General features: G+C 44.7%; 1 protein-coding gene across 1 annotated transcript in view; it reads left to right on the forward strand.

The window, feature by feature from the left end:
• Positions 1 to 12,625, forward strand: part of ZNF777 (zinc finger protein 777) — a 29,372-nt gene extending 16,747 nt beyond the window's left edge. Inside the window, exons 5-6 of the mRNA XM_054726223.1 lie at positions 5,644 to 5,895; positions 11,233 to 12,625. Coding sequence (XP_054582198.1) covers positions 5,644 to 5,895; positions 11,233 to 12,383 — 1,403 coding nt within the window. The 3' untranslated portion in view covers positions 12,384 to 12,625. The remainder of the gene's footprint in view (positions 1 to 5,643; positions 5,896 to 11,232) is intronic.
• The last annotated feature ends 6,536 nt before the right edge of the window (positions 12,626 to 19,161 follow it).

Below are 19,161 nucleotides of genomic sequence, written 5' to 3' on the forward strand. Positions count from 1 at the left end.
AAACTTTGATGAGTGAGAGAAGCATCAATCAGTTGCCTCCTACACAGCCCCTATTGGGGATTGAGCCCGCAACCTGGGCATGTGCCATAACCTGGAATGGAACCAGCAACCTCTCAGTGCCTGGGATGACATTCAACTAATTGAGCCACACCAGCCAGGGCAGCTCTTCTTGTTTTATGTATTTGAACATGCTCCCAAGTTTATGCTTTAACTTTGTATAGTATTTGTGTGTAGTATAGCTGTCTTACATTTTTATGTGTTCAAATTTATCAATTTTAAGTTTCTATGTATTCAGATTTACCAGTAATTTTCTTTATCGTGTCTGGGTTTTGTATCAAATGTAGAAATACTTACGTGGCCCATTTTACTCAGTAAACATTACGATCACAGGCCTTGCACCTATGTGCTTTTCAAATTCTATAAAGATATTTGAAACATGGAATAAAATATATTTTGTTCCAGAAAACAAAAATAAAATTGCAAACTATAAATTACTGTTTAATTAAATGTTTACAACTTGAACCATATACCAGATTCATTAATTATTAAATTTAGTGTTCACAAATATTTAATGCATTTGAAAACAATTTATCAGATTTTTCCCATCTCATGAAAGTTCTTATGAAGAAATGTGATTACAGATAAATCATAAATTAAATGTTTCCTATAGCCAAACAATATCAAGGCAAAACTACAAAAATAGTTTCCAAAAAATTACAGTTAATATGGGTTGGGTACATCAAATATGTTTGGATGACTGACTAGACAGCTTCCAGAACGGATAACTGAGGTCCCTGATGTCTAGGAATAGCCGGTTCCTCAGCTCAAGTCAAAAAAAAGAAAGGAAGGAAGAAAAAAAAGAAGGAGGGGAAGAGAGAGAAAGGGCTGTGCTTTTTTCTAATACTAGTAGATTTTATTATTTATGTTTAAATTTTGGATTCATTAGTAATTAATTTTGATATGAAATATATGAAGCTTTTTTTCTTCTAGGAAGCCAGTTGTCTCTAATCCATTTGTTTGTTTATGTATTTATTTATTTATTTATTAATATGTTTGTATTGATTTCAGAGAGAAGGAGGAGAGAGAGAATCATCAATGGTGAGGGAGAATCATTGATTGGCTGCCTCCTGCACGCCCCTACAGGGAATCAAGCCCACAACCCAGGCAAATGCTCTGACTGGGAATCGAACTGTGACCTCCTGGTTCATAGATCAACGCTCAACCACTGAGCAACACCAGCCGGGCTTTAAAACTTTTTGAAAAGCTACCTTTGGATAAACTATATTCCCACAATGTATGTGTCTTCAGTTCATTTTTTCAGTAGGAGAACAAATTACTACTTATAATTGCAAGTTGGTTATCAATACTCTTTCAAAAGTTGTTTGGGTGGGAGACCTTTTGGGGGAGAAACAACTGGTTTCTCTACTACCTACCAAATGGGAGGGGGTGAAAATGTATAAATACATGTTTTGAGAGGAAAAGAATTAAAGATCATACTGAGGAATAGAAGAGTACTAGGAGTTCAGAGAAGAGCACCCCTGTGCTCCCTGAAAGCACTGTGAGAGGTTTGGTAGAGAAGGAAACGTTGGAGGAGGGTCTTGAAGTGGGGGCAGGTGTTGGAAGGCAGTGATCTTCAAGCTGGGATACCCATGCCCTGATGGTACAAGGTCCAAAAGAGACATAACAGATGGCATTGAAGGTTCAATTTCTGGGTCTTTAGTCCATCTGTTCTCATTCATAAAACCCATCAGCTAGAGTGCACAGCACAGGCAACCCCTGAAATGCTGGTCCTTGTCTACTGTATCCCCCGCAATTAAAAAAAACACACAGGTACCTTCCACCCATCTCTACCTTATTATGGAGCATTTCACTTAAGTATCAAAAGCCCTCTGGGTCACAAAACAAAGAAACAATCCTAAATGTTGGGTACATGACTAGAAGTTCATGCTTTGGCGCCTAGGTGGCAAATTCTCTTGCAAGTGAGATCATTTCCAATACTTTGCTTTTAACAAAATTGAGAGAGAAACTAAGTTGTCAGCTAATAGGTCATTGAAAACAATTTTTGATATGTTCACCAGGTGCTTTCATAGAATTATAATTCAGAAATTCAAAGAAGAGAGTGATGATTCCCTAACAAAGTTCCTGCCAGCCCATCTATGTATCTATCTAAATGAACTTTCCCAGAACTTTTATATATAGAAATGAAAAATTGAAATAGCTTGGATTCTGAACTCGGTCTCATTCGAACAATGAGAATATTCATTCTCAGATAAATTAACTAATTGGAGAAAAAAATCCCTATCCATCCTTATAAGATACTTTTCCAACCAGTTTTTTTTTTATTGTTTTCTATCTTGAATAATTGTTTATCTTCCTACTGTTGTAATAAGTAAAGGTAACTTAAGCCAGGGAGAAAAAAAATGAACACTTAGAGCCCTGTGGTTATTAGAAATAAAAGCAAAATTAATCTTTCAATTTACATACACATTTTTGTGGCAGAGTGGTAGATGAGGTGATCAGTAAAAGGCTTCTAAGCATGAAAATGTTTTCTATTAGGATGAAATTCTGTGGGTAAAGTGGGAATGGAAATAGAAGTTCAAGGTGGAAAGGAATGATATATAAAAATTGCAACTATCAAAGAAGAACTTGTTGGTGTGTTTTTTAAGTGAAGAATGGTGGGTTTTAAATTGCTGGAATTCTTAGATTCCATTGGTGACATTAAAGGGTGATAGAAGAGTTTATTTTAAAATATCAATATTTACATTACTCCAGAAATGACATCTTTTGCAGTTACTGAAGCATTTCATATGTTTATTCAAAAAGATGCAGAGGATACATAGTTTTAAAAACATTTAGGGAGGAGGCTAGCAGCAAAAATATTTTAAGGAGTTTGCCAGGAAGATCTTTTTCTAATGCTGGAGTCATGCTGGATTTACTGCAGAGAGGAGGATTGAGGACAGAGAAGAAAGGGACACAGCTCATGCAGCACACACAGTTCCAGGGGAAAACATGGGCAGAACTAAGGAAGCAAGAAGAGGACTTAGGAGAGAGGAGAGACACTGCTTTATCTGAGATTGCGGGGGCAGGGGGTGGGTTCGAGATGGTGACCTTGAGCTAGATCAGGGGGAAGTCCAAGAGGTAAGTTTGGATAGAGAATAGGACACTGATGACTTTGGACAGTGAGAAGAGATCTTTGGAAACTCAGTTCTGGAGGAAAGAAGCCACAGTCTACATTTAAGGCTGGGGGACGGCATGCAACCTGGGAATATTAGAGCTGCTTTATATTCTGTCTACTCCCAAATGGACTTAGTTGGTCAATCAGAGGGGAAGCAAAGGATTTCCAAACATCAGAAGGAACCCAGTTTGAGTTCATAAGGTATGGTTAAGAGTATACTTGGTTGGTCCGCTTTCTCAGTGATGTGGTCCACTTGACCTGGGAGTGATGAGAGCATTTGGCAGAAGAATAAAGAGGAGGCTTCGGGGAGACAGGGACTATCAGCCTTGTCCACTGGTTTTCTGGCTTTCTTTCTTTCTTTCTTTCTTTCTTTCTTACTTTCTTTCTTTCTTTCTGTCTGTCTGTCTGTCTGTCTGTCTGTCTGTCTGTCTTTCTTTCTTTCTTTCTTCTTTCTGTCTTTCTGTCTTTCTGTCTTTCTGTCTTTCTCCTCATCCGAGGATATTTTCCTATTGATTTTTAGAGAGAGTGGAAGAGAGAGGGAAATAGAGGAATATCAATGTGAGAGAAACACATCAATTGGTTGCCTCCTGCACATGTCCCCACCAGGGCCCGGGCCCGGAAGGAGCCTGCAACCGAGGTACGTGCCCTTGACCGGAATTGAACCTGGGACCTTTCTGTCTGCAGGCGATGCTCTATCCACTGAGCCAGACGGGCTGTGGCATAAATTCTTCTCTTTTTTTCCACAGTACTTACCACCTTCTAACATACCATAGAACTTATTGGTTATTTTTATTGCCTTATGTAGGTTATATGATGCAGGGAGCTCTGCTTTGTTCACCAGTGTATCCCAAGTCACTAGAACACTGCATAGTTTGTGCTCAATAAATATCTGTTGAGTAAACATTCAATGAAAGAACAGATATGTTTATGCATTATACATTTATAATTTCCTCAATTAACAAAGTGATGTTCAGCCTGTAAGGGGGTTTATGTTGGCACAACTCAGAGGGAAGAAAATAAAGTGGAACCTCTACCTCACACCATACACAAAACAAAAATAAATTTCAGGTGCAGTAAAGACTTAAGTGTATATAGTTAAACAACAGAAACCTTGGAATAAAATCTAGGAGACCAGCCCGGCAGCATGGCTCAGTGGTTGAGCATCGACCTACGAACCAGGAGGTCACGGTTCGATTCCTGGTCAAGGCACATGCCCAGATTGCGGGCTTGATCCCCAGGGGGGTGTGCAGGAGGCAACCAATCGATTCTCTCTCATCATTGATGTTTCTATCTCTCCCTCTCCCTTCCTCTCTGAAATCAATAAAACTATATTTTTTTTAAAAAAAGAAGAAACTTGGAAATAAAAATAATTTAAAACAAAATCTAGGAGACCAGATGAACCATCTAGGATAGGGCAGACCCTCTTAACTAATGCAAAAAACTCAGGAGCCATAAAGAGAAAGAGGGACACATTCGACAATATGAAAACTTTAAGGAATATGTGTGGTAGAAGGCAACAGAGTCAGCAGACAAATGATAGATTTAGAGGAAGTATTTGAAATGTGATAAGAGCAAATGGGTTATCTTTAACACAGAAATCTAAGAACTCTTAAAAATTGAGCAGAACACGATTGGCATAGAATCAAATCTAAAAGGCTAATAAATGATATTTAGATAAACTTAGGGACATGGAATTAAAGTATCAAAAGTTATCACTTTAGACCCATCTGAGGAAAGTTAAAAGTTCATGGTGTCTGTTGCTGGCAGGGACGTGGGAAAGTATGTTCTCTTGCTGGGCTGGTAGAAATCTGAATTGTCACAGCCTTGTTGAAAAGCAGTCTGATGACATTCATCAGAATTAAAAATACACCTCTTGGCTTTGCATTACACTCCTGCGACTCTCATAGAAATAAAATGCAATTTTGTAGTTAGAGATATAAATAAATGTTTATTGCAGTATGGTTCATCATGGCAAAAGACTGGGAAGAAAAAGTGAATGTTCTTCAGTAAGGGACTAGTTGAAGACATTACAGTATCATTCTCATGATAGTGTGTTTGCAATATTCAAAAGGAATGCATTAGCCTACCTGTAAAGAAAGGTACTAGGTTAGTTACAGGGTTACCTGGGAAGGTCATAACTATGAAATGGGAAATGAGGGGAAGAGGAAAGCAAATTAAAAGGAAAAAAATACTGTACTAAAGGACAAAAAAGTATGCCATAATCCTCTTTATGTAAAATGATGCCTGTGTAGGTAATGACATTTGAAATTAGTCTTCAGACTTATAGGCAAGTTTTAAAAAGAGTCAGGGCAATGTGTCCAGAAATTTCTATGTCTAATCAATGCCAACTTAGTATTACATTTCTTCAGGAAATACAAGAGTTTTTGAAATGTAAATTCTAGGGCAGGTAGAATGAACGTGTTCTGGGTTCTTCTGTCCTCCTTCCCCACCACTCCACCTTCTCTCAGCCCATGACGGCATCGTGATTAAGATTGAGGTGCAGACCAACGACGAGGGCTCAGAGAGCTTGGAGACACCGGAGCCCCTGATGGGACAGGTGGAAGAACATGGCTTCCAGGACTCGGAGCTGGGTGACCCGTGTGGAGAGCAGCCAGATCTGGACATGCAGGAGCAGGAAAACATGTTGGAGGAGTCCACAGAAGGCTCCGGCGAGTTCAGCGAGCTCAAGCAGATGCTGGTGCAGCAGAGAAACTGCACAGGTCAGTCGGGGTAGGGACACTGATGGTTCGACAGGTGTGACAGAAACCAAGCACAATATCAGGTACAAGCTTCCTGCCTCAGGGTTTATGAGCATCTGTCTCTGGGCTAGGGAAGAGGTGTTAAAGCCAAATACTAGGGCAGGCAGGATCCCTCCTTCTACAGGCAGGAGAAGGTCAAATGAATTGGCCAAGATAGTGGCAAAGCTAAAACTTCCCTGTGCTGACATGTCCTTGATTGTTCTTATGTCACACTAGATCTCTCACCTGACTTGAAAATTTCAACCCTTGGAGAGTACTTTTTTTGTTTTGTTTTGTTAATCCTCACCTCAAGATCTTTTTTTCATTGGTTTTTAGAGAGAGTGTAAGGAAGGGGAAGAGAGAGAAATATCGATGTGAGAGAGACACATCAATTGGCTGCCTTCTGCATGTGCCCAGGACCCTTTAGTCCAAGGACCGACTCTCTAAACACTGAACCAAACTGTCTAGGGCCAGAGCACATTTTATATATATACTAGAGGCCCGGTGCACGGATTCATGCACCGGTGGGGTCCCCCAGCCTGGCCTGCGCCCTCTCACAATCCGGGACCCCTCAGGGGATGTCAGGCTGCTGGTTTCCACCCGATTCCGCAGGAGGCCTGGCCTGTGGGGATCAGGCCGAAACTGGCAGTCCGACATCCCCCGAGGGATGTAGTAGTGCGTGAAGCGGCAGGCAGCTGGGGAGGAGCCGCTCCCACTTATCCTGGCCCCGCTGCGCATGCTGCCGCCAGTAGTGCTGCCGCGGAGGCGGGAGAGGCTTGCACCGCAGCAGCTGCGCTTGTCAGACGTGAGCCTGGCGTCTGGCGCCCATCAGTCAGCTGAGCGGCGCTCCCACTGTGGGAGCACACTGACCACCAGGGGGCAGCTCCTACGTTGAGTGTCTGCCCCCTGGTAGTCAGTGCATATCATAGCGATTGGTCGACTGGTGGTTCGGTGATTCGGTTGTTCGGTCACTTAGGTTTTATATGTATAGACTAGAGGCCCGGTGCACAAAATTCATGCACTGGCGGGCGGAGGGGTCCCTCAGCCCGGCCTGCACCCTCTTGCAGTCCGGGAGCCCTGAGGGGGATGTCCACCTATGAAATTTGTGCACTCGTGGGGGGGGGGGGTCCCTCAGCCCAGTCTGCACCCTCTCACAATCTGGGATCCCTGGGGGGATGTCCAACTGCCGCGGAGGCAAGAGAGGCTCCCAACACTGCCGCTGTGCTCACTAGCTGTGAGCCTGGTGTCTAGCTCCGGGGGCAGCTCCTGCATTGAGCATCTGCCCCCTGGTGGTCAGTGCACATCATAGCGACCAGTTGTTCTGCCGTTTGGTCAATTTGCATATTAGCCTTTTATTATATAGGATATTTTATTTCAGAGAGGAAGGGAGAGAGAGAATCATCAATGATGAGAATCATTGATTGGCTGCCTCCTGCACGCCCCCTACAGGAGGTCAAGCCCGCAACCTGGGCATGTACCCTGAATGGGAATTGAACTGAGAACTCCTGGTTCATAGGTAGACGCTCAACCACAGAGCGACACTGGCTGGGCGAGAGCACGTGTTTTAAAACAACTGACTGTGCTTTTTGTAGTAGAATCTAGGCATCATTTTTGTTTAATTATAAAATTTCAGGGTCACTGTTCTGCAAACTTGTGAGTCCAAGGAGAACAGTAGAGAAGTGGGCTTGCACAGCCTCATCCCAGGACATCTTTTGTGGTCATTTTCTGATGCTGAACCAACCATCCATGCATTCCTAAGAAGAAGCCCTACCTGATCATGATGGTGTCTTTCTTAAACACATTATTAGACCTAGTTAGCTATTTTATACAGGAGCTTTATAACTACATTCATAAATAAAATGAACCTGAAGTTTTCTTGAATCATTTTCATCTATATTAGAAACAGTATTGTAGTAGACTTAACAAATGATCTGGAAAGCTTTTGCTCTTTTCTCTATATTCTGAAAGTAATGTATAAGATAGGAAATAAGTATGTTCCTTGAATTTTTGGTAGAACTCACTTAGGTTTGGATAATTTGATTATGTGTGAAAGTCAACCATCATAGCAATTTACATATTCTTTATATTTAGAAATATGTCCACATCCATTTTCTATTTATTTATTTTCCAGTTTTTATTCATTGAGTTGAGAGAGAGAGAGAGAGAGAGAGAGAGAGAGAAACATTGATTTGTTGTTCCCCTATTCATGCATTAATTGGTTGCTTCTCATATGTGCCCTGACCGGAGATCAAACCCACAACTTTGACATATCGGATGACACTAACCAACTGAGTTACCTGGCCAGGGCTTTTTAGTTAGGTTTTTTAAAGTATTATGTTGATTTTTAAAAGTTTTTTCATTTTATCTGTAGATGATTCCTCTGCAGTTTGCCTTTTTGCACCTAATAAAATGTGGACATCCTTGGTCAAAAAATGTGGATCTAGTTCCTTATTTTTATTTTTTAAACATTTTTTATTATCCTCACCCAAAGATATACGTATATATTTTTTTAATTGTAGAGAGAGGAAGGGGGAAGGAGAGAAAAAGAGAGCAACATCAATGTGAAAGAGAAAAATTGATTGGTTGCCTCCCATACATGCCCCAATTGGAGATCAAACCTGCTACCTAGGTATGTGCCCTGACCAGGAATCGAACCTGCAACCTTTTGGTGTATAAGAGGATGCTCCAACCAACTGAGCCACACCAGCCAGGGCTAGCTCCTTATCCTATACTAGAGGCCCGGTGCACAAAATTCGTGCACTCGGGGGGGATCCCTCAGCCTGGCCTGCACCCTCTCACAGTCCAGAAGCCATTGGGGGATGTCAGACTGCTGGCTTAACGCTGCTGCAGAGGCGGGAGAGGCTCCCGCCACTGCGCTCGCCAGCCATGAGCCTGGCTTCTGGCTGAGCAGCGCTCCCCATAAAAGGCTAATATGCAAATCGACCGATCCATGAAAGGACTGGTCGCTATGACACGCACTAACCACCAGGGGGAAGACGCTCAATGCAGGAGCTGCCCCCTGGTGGTCAGTATGCTCCCACAGGGGGAGTGTCACTCAGCCAGAACCTGGGCTCATGGCTGGTGAGTGCAGCAGTGGCGGGAGCCTCTCTTGCCTCTGCAGCAGCACTAAGGTCCCCTTGGGGGATGTCAGACTGCCGGCCACGGGGAGTGGGCCTAAGCTAGAAGTAAGACATCCCCCGAAGGGTCCTGGACTGCGAGAGGGCACAGGCCAGGCTAAGGGACACCCCCCCACCCAGTGCACAAATGTCATGCACTGGGCCTCTAGTTTTTAAATAACTGCATGCTATTTCAGAAGTCTTTTTAATATACCGTGTTGTCTTTCACAAAAGAATAGTGAAAGACACAAAGCAAATTGTGAGTAGATACTAAATTAGATCTTCATAATAAAAATTCCAGATTGTCCTTTGAACAGTCCCCACTAATTCTAGTAGAACCTTAGAAAATTACTAAGTAGTCCTTTTGGGATTTTGAGCCATGAATTTTAGGGCCAGATGTTCCATTCTTATTTCATTAAGAAAAAACAACTCTGATGCTGAATCATTGAGATTCTCTCCCTCTCCCTTCCTCTCTGAAATAAAATATGTAAATATAAAATGTGCTGGAGAGTCTGAATCCTCCAAGGCCCACACTTCCCTCTCTTTCACAAACAACCCTGGATAAACACCAGGGCAACTAGTTACCAACCTCGAAAGCTGTTTCCTCCTTCCCTGTCTTTTAAGCATTGTGTTCCTAGGACCTTCTAGGTTACTTCCTGTCAAGAATCCTGACAGTACTGAGGCAGTGTTGTCTTATGGAGCTCAGTACATCTGTGTTCTGACTATTACACTGCATTTTTTTGGCTTCAGAGGAGTAGTAGGAAGTGCTATGGCCTAGCAGTCACTAATAAACTTACAAGACCTTGCCAGTCAGACACTGCCAGCTTCAGTTTCTCTGTCAGTTGAGGGGATTGAGTAGGTGGATCCCAAACTGCAAGCTCTGGAAGTTCTGACTTTATATACTTCACTTGGGAACACAGCTTGATATCTACAGTCTTGGATGCCCCATGTCTGTGAAATGGGGATAAGATATTGTGAATATGGAAAGAGAATAGGTATGAAGTGCTTTGAAAAAGTTCTCTGTTTGCTTTTAAGAATTCCATAAATGCAGACTGTTATTGCATCTTCCATCTCACAGGTGGGATTAGAAAAGTGAGTGACTTTCTCAGGTCACACAAAGTCGGTCAGTGTGACTAAAAATAGAATCCCCCATTAACCGTGTTTAGGGAGTACCAAATAAGTACAAGGCACTTGAGAAAACTCAAACAGGTGTGGGAGACCACTCCTTTTCTCTAGGACTTACATTCTCGTGGGCCACAGGAACACAGCCTTACTGAGGTCCTAAAGGACCAGACGGGGTGGGAGTGGGGGACGTCCATTAGTGGGAGTGTTTGTGGCACTCACACCAGGGCTTGTGGGAAAGGCAGAGGAAACCCCCTACCCCAGCTTCAGGGTTTGTAGAGCCTGACTGTGCAGGTGAGTCATCCACCCACCTGTGCAGGTGAGATGCTGCAGGGGAAGGCCAAGTTCTCGGTCCTGGGAAGGTGCACCAGCACATGCTGAGGGCTGCAGGCTGGGATGATCAGGGAAGGTTTTAGGGAGAAGAGAGGATTGAAGCTGCGTGTTAATTGATGGGCACGATTTGGAGACATGGGAAGGGCATGGCGGGGGGGCGGGGGGTTGAGTAAAGGCACCTGAGGAGCAATCTCCAGTTGAGTCAGAAAAGATGTAGCCAGTGGGGCTGAGCTGAGTTCAGGTAAAAGAGACCCAGTGACAACTTGATGAGTCAAGACCCTTCGGATACAGGGGGAAGAAACCCAGTCCTTAAGTAGCTTAAATGGAAAATTAGTTTATGTGCTTGAATAACTGGTAGGTTCACATGTATGCCAACCTCAGCACCTGGATCTGGGGGCCCTCTCAACAGGACTCATACTGGTGTTCTTCCCTGCTGATTACTAGCAATGTGGGAAATGGGCACCAGCAACTCGATCTTCCCTGCTTCCCCTACGTAAAGTTCCAAGAGAAGTTCTGGGCTCATTCCTGAACCAAATGGGTATATTGGTTAATTATCCAACCCTGTGGCTGTGGGGATCACAGGTGACGGGCATTGGAAAGTCTTGTCCCAAAGGAAGGAATTAGGGCGACAATATTTGTGCCATGCTTGTTGGTGAGGATGGAGTGATGCTTACCTAGATTCGTGTTACCAGCGCTAGGCAGCAGCTAATGTCTTCTTGCTGTCTCTCCCTCCCTGTGTCTGGAGCAGAGGGGATCGTGATCAAAACCGAGGAACAGGAAGAGGAAGAGGAGGAGGAGGACGATGACGAGCTGCCGCAGCACTTGCAGGACCTCGGGGAGCTGTCCGGGAGATACAGCGCCAGCATGTACCAGACCCCGCTGCCAGGAGAGCTGTCCCCTGAGGGCGAGGAGAGCCCCCCACCCCTGCAGCTAGGAAACCCTGTGAAGAGGCTGGCGCCCGTGTCCCACGGTGACCGGCACATGAGCGACAATCGGAGCTCCTCAAGCCAGCAGCAGCGGAACCGGCGTGGAGAGCGGCCCTTCACCTGCATGGAGTGCGGCAAGAGCTTCCGGCTGAAGATCAACCTCATCATCCACCAGCGCAACCACATCAAGGAGGGGCCCTACCAGTGCTCCGAGTGCGAGATCAGCTTTCGGCACAAGCAGCAGCTCACGCTGCACCAGCGCATCCATCGCGTCCGTGGAGGCTACGTGTCGCCTGAGCGTGGGCCAGGCTTCGCTTCCAAACACACGCTCAAGCCACGCCCCAAGTCGCCCAGCTCGGGCAGTGGCGGCGGCCCCAAACCCTACAAATGCCCCGAGTGCGACAGCAGCTTCAGCCACAAGTCGAGCCTGACCAAGCACCAGATCACGCACACGGGCGAGCGGCCCTATACATGCCCGGAGTGCAAGAAGAGCTTCCGCCTGCACATCAGCCTGGTCATCCACCAGCGTGTGCATGCGGGCAAACACGAAGTCTCCTTCATCTGCAGTCTGTGCGGCAAGAGCTTCAGCCGCCCTTCTCACCTGCTGCGCCACCAGCGGACTCACACGGGCGAGCGGCCCTTCAAGTGCCCCGAGTGCGAGAAGAGCTTCAGCGAGAAGTCCAAGCTCACCAACCACTGTCGCGTGCACTCCCGGGAGCGCCCGCACTCCTGTCCAGAGTGTGGCAAGAGCTTCATCCGCAAGCACCACCTGCTGGAGCACCGGCGCATCCACACGGGCGAACGGCCCTACCACTGCGCAGAGTGTGGCAAGCGCTTCACGCAGAAGCATCACCTGCTGGAGCACCAGCGCGCCCACACAGGCGAGCGGCCCTATCCCTGCACGCACTGCGCAAAGTGCTTCCGCTACAAGCAGTCGCTCAAGTACCACCTGCGGACCCACACAGGCGAATGAGCCGCCGCCCAGCCTGCCTGCCCAGAGGCCTGAACCCAGCGGGCAGGGCACTCCCCGAAGCCCCCAGCCCCTTTGCTGTTGAGCCCCCCTCTCCTTTCATCCCTCCTCCCAAGGACACAGGAGTCCTGAGACCAGGTCGCTTGCCGCCGTGTTTACCGGGGCTCCAGGGGTGGGGAGAGCTTGGACCTGGGGGAACCCCTTCGGGCTGTTAATTTCCTTGACAATAAAATGGATGAAACCAATCAGCACGGGGGGAGTGATTTGGCCGCCTGCCACTGGGAGGGGCGGTGCAGGGGCACTTAGTTGGGGATAGAACTTTATAATTACCTTTTGGATACTGTGGTTCTATTTGATAATAATAGAGTAATTTTTAAAAGATGAGTGTTTCCTGTTTGCCGTTTTTGTTTGGTTTTGAAGGGGAGGGTTTGAGAAGTGGCCAAGGGACATCATATGCCTAGTGTCAGTTCTCTTGAGTCCCTTTTTTGTGCTTATCCCCTATGTTGGATGGCGAAGGGGATGCAGATCCCACTGATTATAAAATCGAAGAGAGACAGGGCTAAGGAGCTTGACACAGTGAATGGGCCTGTGGAAGTATAGAAGCTCCTGGAGCCCTGATGTTGGCGGACAAGTGGGAGTTCAGGGGGAGGCAGGAAGAGTGACAGGTTTAGGAAAGGTGGTCCTACGGCTGAAGCTGGGTGCTTCCCTCAGGACCAGGCAGCCTGCTGAGCTTGAAATATAGCTGGAGGGTGGTGTGGCTGGTGGCAGGGAGGCATAGGGAAAGGGGAGCAGAGGCCCCTGGTGCCAGTCTTAGGGGAAACCACAAAAGAAGACACCATTCTGAACGGGTTTTTTTGTTTGTATGTTGCCCCAAAACTACTCTCTCTAGATTTGTTACATGCATGAATGCACCCTGGTTTCGCTAGGTATTCATTACCAACTGCCATCCAGCGAGGCCTAGAGAAAATGCAGGCATGTTCCATTGCCCGCAGAGCAAATGACTCATTCTGCTCCTGGGTTTGGCAGTGACCCAGAGAGAATTCAGGTAATATGGGCCGGTTCGTGGAGGCTAGCAGAGTGCCCCAATCCTCCATGAGAACTGGGGAGGCCAGACTTCTGCTGAAGGCAGAAAGACTGACTTGAGAGACAAGAAGTAGGCGGACTAAGTCGTGAGTCTGGGAGTGGGGAGGGAGGCCAACACACAGGAGAATTAGAGGGAGGAGATGCTACACTATTATCTGAAAGGACCATAGCCTCCTCTCCTTGTAAAGAGGCATAAACTGAAGCACGGAAAGGTGAAGTGATGCCCCAAAGCTGATACTTGAAAGGATATGACTTCTTTGTTTACACTGCAAATTTGTAAATGGATGGTAGGACATCAGGGCAGGCAGCCAGAGGAGGGGCAGAGGCTGGGTTGGCACAAAGAGCTGGAGAAGTGGCCAGTCTCAACCCGGGTCTCCAGAACCAGCTGGAGAGGAATCACATCCAGAAGCAGGGACTTACATGCAGGAAACAGAGTGCCAAGCACACAGCCGACTACAGGAGCTGGAGAAGTCAGAACAGCTTCTCCATGGAGGGGGATCTGTGGGCTGGGAGGATTCCATAGATGAGGAAAATGAGGAAGGCCTTTGGGTGGGGGTATTTCGAAGTGTGGAAGTGTGGAAAGTGGGCTCCAATTGATGAGAAAACAGTGATTGATTTGGGTGAGAACTTGTGGAGAGAGAACAGGGTCAACAAGGTTGGCTTGGAGTAGACCTGGGGTGCAGAGGGATCTCAGCCTTCAAGACTGGAGTTTGAATTGACCTTTTATGAGAAATCATTGAAGACTGCTGAGCAGGAGAGAACATTGATGCAAATAGATGGCAAAAGACTAAACCTGAAGAAGGAATCCTATCATAGTCAGACATGGGAGAACCAGCTGTATTCAATGGACGGGTCATGACGATGTTGAAGGATGGCTGAGGAAATGGCTCTTTTGAACACCAGCGTATTTGAAGCCTTGAAGAGGTGTTAGCAGAGATTTTTTGAAATATTTAGTGGAGGGCACTGCTGCTCCAAATCTTGACTAGTCCTGGAATTTGAGGACCAAAGAGTGCTGGAAATGTTCTGACTCGAGTGAAAGACCATGATGCTTTGGGATGAAATCCAGGGTAGAAACTCAGAGAGTAACTTCATTTGTTATGCATTTACCAAGAATGGTGCTTACAAGCTTTCTTTTTCTAGGCATCTGGTGTAAAGGATTCAGTATAGTCAAAGACTGGTACTTCTTATGTGGAGCTGGGCTGTCAGGGGATCTCTGTGTCCCTATCTCCCTTTCCTGGGCCTTAACCCTCTCTTCAGGCCTCTTCCTTCTAAGCATCCAGCACCCTGTACTCCAGTGGTCCCTCTCCTCATCCTGACACCTTGATACCATCATGATTCTCACTTTCCACCTGGCATAAGTTCCATAGTGGTCCGAGGCCGACATCTACAGAGATGGTCACTAAAGTGTGGACAGCCTCTGGGGTCAAGCAGATACAGATTTTAATTTAGTTGTGTGAACTTGCACAAATTAACAGAATATCAACTTCCGCATCTGTTCAGGGGGATAACAAAGTTCCATTGTTCTGAGGCTTAAATAACTAAAGAATAAATACATAGCAAAGCATTCGCACCTACTAAAGTTTTTTTTTTTATTATATATTTTATTGATTTTTTTTTACAGAGAGGAAGGGAGAGAGTTAGAAACATCAATGAGAGAAACATCGATCAGCCACCTCCTGCACACCCCCCACTGGGGATGTGCCCACAACCAAGGTACATGCCCTTGATCGGAATCGAACCTGGGACCTTTCAGTCCGCAGGCCGACGCTCTATCCACTGAGCCAAACTGGTTTCGGCACCTACTAAAGTTTTGATAGAAGTTGGCTAGAAGCTAAAATTTCATTATGAGCTTCTAGCTAATAATGCCAGCTTAATTTCGTAAAAACAGAAGTTCTTGTAGGTGGTGGGCTGGCGGTGTATTTTAAAAGAATGAATCTCTGAAAAGGAAATTTCCCCAGCAGGCAGAAGCGGAAAATTATTTTCATGTGAGGAAGTTCAAATCAAACCACATAGGCAACTACACTGGGTCATGGTGTCATGGTGGTGGTGGTGGGGGGTGGGGGGGTCAACTCACCTTGCAGCCACACGCCAGAGTTCGCAGTGGGTAATACCCTCCTTACTGGGTATCTGGTACTCTTTCATAGTGCTTCCCAAGAGTGCCCTTAATTTAATTAGAAAGCCAGACTTTCAAACTCCTAAATTGCCACTTGCCACTGGCCCCATGGGGTTCTGTACCAGAAAGAATAATTGCCACTAATTGAGCACATCTTACTTTAGAAGACTTTGCCTTCTAAACAATGCATCATTCTGCTGTATGCATCATTTTACTTGTTTTATAAGCGAGGAGCTTGAGGTTCAGAGAGATTAAATAGGCCCAAAGTCACACAGCAATCAAATGGTAGAGCCAGGATTTGAACCTGTGTCTTTTTTATTCCAAAGTCCATGTGCTTGGCCACAAAGTTCTTTCCCTGGGACCTGAATGATTATTGAAAAAAGGAAAGCCAGCGCCTCTTTTAAATTATTCCATTTTATTCTTAGATTAAATGAAGGAAAACAACATATCAAGCAGAAGATGCTCTGTGCCATATGTTTGTCAAAATTATGAATGTAGTAAGAAAATAAAACTTTTAGAGGCAAAAATGGCCTTGGTGTCCAGCCTATGGTTTTCCAACTGGAGAAGCTGAGACAAAGGAGCAGGTTGCCTGTGCTGCTTGGTCACTCATGGGGGTCAGCAAATGGAGCAGGGCCAGGGCCTGGCACCTTAGGGATGCTCATTGTCACACAGCCCCCATTTTTATTAATATATGTGTGCAAAGCATTGTGCTGACCTTCATGGAGAAACACAAAAGGATCGGGAGGCCATCCACTGCCATGACCACACGTAGAACCTGGTGGAGATTCTGTGGCCTAATTCTCTAGACTCAGCCTTTGGGAGTCTGGAGAGCTGAGACCATCATGGAGACCTGTAGGCGGCTGTCTTTGCAGAAAGAGCCACACCTCCATCTTTTCTCTGTCCCTCCTGTTAGGGTAGCTTTATCTAGCCAGGTGTCTGTGGGGACCTTTCCTGAGGCAATGTGGTAGTGGCTCTTCAGATTAAGGAATCAGGGCCAGAGGCCTCTGGGCCCTACTGTTGCCGGGGCAACGGTGAGTCAGGCCAAGGCCTCTCCTCCAGCTTTCTGGAAAGAGTTTTGGTGCTGAGGCCTCTTGCTGCTTCCCAGGCACAGTGGGAATCTCTAGATTTAAGTTTAAAAATCGATTCTGCATTGGCCAGTTCTAGTTAGGTTCCTTGAAGTGAGTATTTTTTGTTAAAACATAACAGAATCTAACCTTTTTATTTCTATTTTCTACAAAGGGTAACTCCAGCCTAAAAGTATTTTTTTAAAAAGGAAGGAAGGGAGAGAGAGGGAAAGGGCGGGGGGGGGGGGGGGGGGGCGAAAGGGAGGAAGAAGAAAAAGTGGGGGGGGAGGGGGGGAGGAAGGGAGAGGGGGGAGAGAGAGAGAAAGAAAGGAAGAGAAAGAGAAAAGAAAGAAGGAAGAAAGAGGAAAGAAAATTTAAGTAGTACTGATAGTGAGTGGCATCACGTGAAAACTTCCAGGAAGCAGTCAGACCCTACCCTTGAGTTTGTTAGGGATAATAATCACATCACTGGTTCTTACCATGTTCCAGGCACTGTAAGTGCTGTCATAGTTTATCTTGTGACAACCTGTGAAATCATATTCGTATCCCCTTTTACAGATGAAGTTCAGAGAGATTAAGCATTTAACTCAAGGCCACATAGCCAGAATTTAAACCTAAGTATGTGCTGTTAATTGCTCTTATATACTGCCTCCCAATTTCTTCAACATGGATCTTTAATAAAAAGGCAAGACAGTACTATTTCTCTCTGATTTGCAGCTCTGCCTGTCCTGTGTAAGTACCAGACCTGGCTGAAAGCAGATAGCTCGCTGGCTGGCCAGTCCAGCAACCCTGGGACTGGGACCCAGCTCACCTAACTAGGATAGGATGGATGTGGCTGGACGCCAAGCTAGCCCCCATTTTAAACTGATCCCCCCTCTTCCGGAGGAACTTTGGGAAGAGGCTATCAATCAAGGCAAAGGCTCCCTTTTTGTTTGTCTCTGATGTTGGGACCTAAGAAGCCATTTGTTTAACACTCAGAGAAGGAGTTGAGGGAAGTAGAGTATAAGGAAAATGCACCCATATCCTAATAAAATAGCACTCACACCCTGAGTCTAATCTTTTGGGCTTATACTACCTCTTGGGGTTCTCACCATTCCTTCCCCTACTATTACATGAATGAAATGCACTGCTTCTCTATAAAATAATGGCCAAGTTCTCAAACTAAAACTGCAAGACAGAAGTACCACAACTGTCTATTAACTAGGGTTAATAGAAGGTTAAATTTTAATGACAAAATGTACCAGTGAAAATTACCCTCACAAGTAATGTTATTTAAATAATGAATTTCAGGATAACAAACTGTTTCCTTCTAGGATCAGTATAGTCAAATAACTATACAATCTTTTAAAGGACCATATTCAATCAGTTCTTTATTTTCAGGATACACAAATACTAAAGTTATGCCCTCCAAGGATTGAAATGGATTGGATTTAAGCTAAATTCAATCAAGGAAATTAAACAGGTTATGAAATGTGACATTTACAATTCATTCTCCTACTGAAGGTTTGATCTAAGAACCACAAGATTCCATGATCAAATTTTCTGCATGTAAATTATTTATGCAAATTCTAAGTTTTAAGATAAAAAATTTATCTCTCTATTATCTTCATTGCATGGATGGTCATCACTGAATGTCACATTAATTTTGTCCAAAAGTAAAAGCCGTAAGTTGGTTGGCATAGTTACCCCCTGAGCAGTTTAATAACAAATGTCCCACTAAAATTATTATTATTCCTTTCCCATTTTAACCCAGCGGTTTCCTTTGTTTATTTTGAAGTATTGATGCCTTACCAAGCCAAAGGTTGTAATACATTTTGAAATAAAGCTAGAAAAAATTAAATCCCAAACATTTCAGAGTACCATTAAAAAAGCAAGTCAATATCCAGACCCAATCACACCAATCTCCAGTATATTTGATGCAAACAGTAGACATAGTGAGAAGAAATAGACATGTTTTTCTTGCCCAAATCTCTGCCACTTCTTCAATCGTGGAACAGCATAAACTGCATACAAACTTGCTTGGGTGTTCATTTTACCAAAAAGATTAAGTCAGGTAATAATCGCCTAACAAAATTAATTTAACCCCCCTTCCAATAAAAAGGCCATTGTTAGGTTTTTTCACGCTTTAAAGGGATTTCTGAGTTCCGAACAATAAAAACTTATCTTAGAATTGAATGATCCCCTTATTTCTCCAAGAGAAGGTATCACTTTTCATCCATAAAAGTAACAGAAGAAATCATTTTATTTCCCACCCAATAAGAGGACTTTTAACCATCTCCACACCTTCGAAATTAAGTGGATTACTTAGACTAAGTCTTAGAGTTCATCCCCTCCCTATAGAAACTAAATCTTTCATATATTTTTCAGATTCAGGACACAAAATCTTTATCAGGTTTATAATGATTAGCCAAATTTTCTAGGCTTTATGTGTGTTTTCAAGCTGTTGTTTTTTAGCCTCAGAATCCCTTGTTCAAATAGAACCATTTCCAGAAGCTACATATGTAAAATAATTGGAGGCAGA

The sequence above is a fragment of the Eptesicus fuscus genome, chromosome 14 (assembly GCF_027574615.1).
Source record: "Eptesicus fuscus isolate TK198812 chromosome 14, DD_ASM_mEF_20220401, whole genome shotgun sequence".
Taxonomy (NCBI): Eukaryota; Metazoa; Chordata; class Mammalia; order Chiroptera; family Vespertilionidae; genus Eptesicus; species Eptesicus fuscus.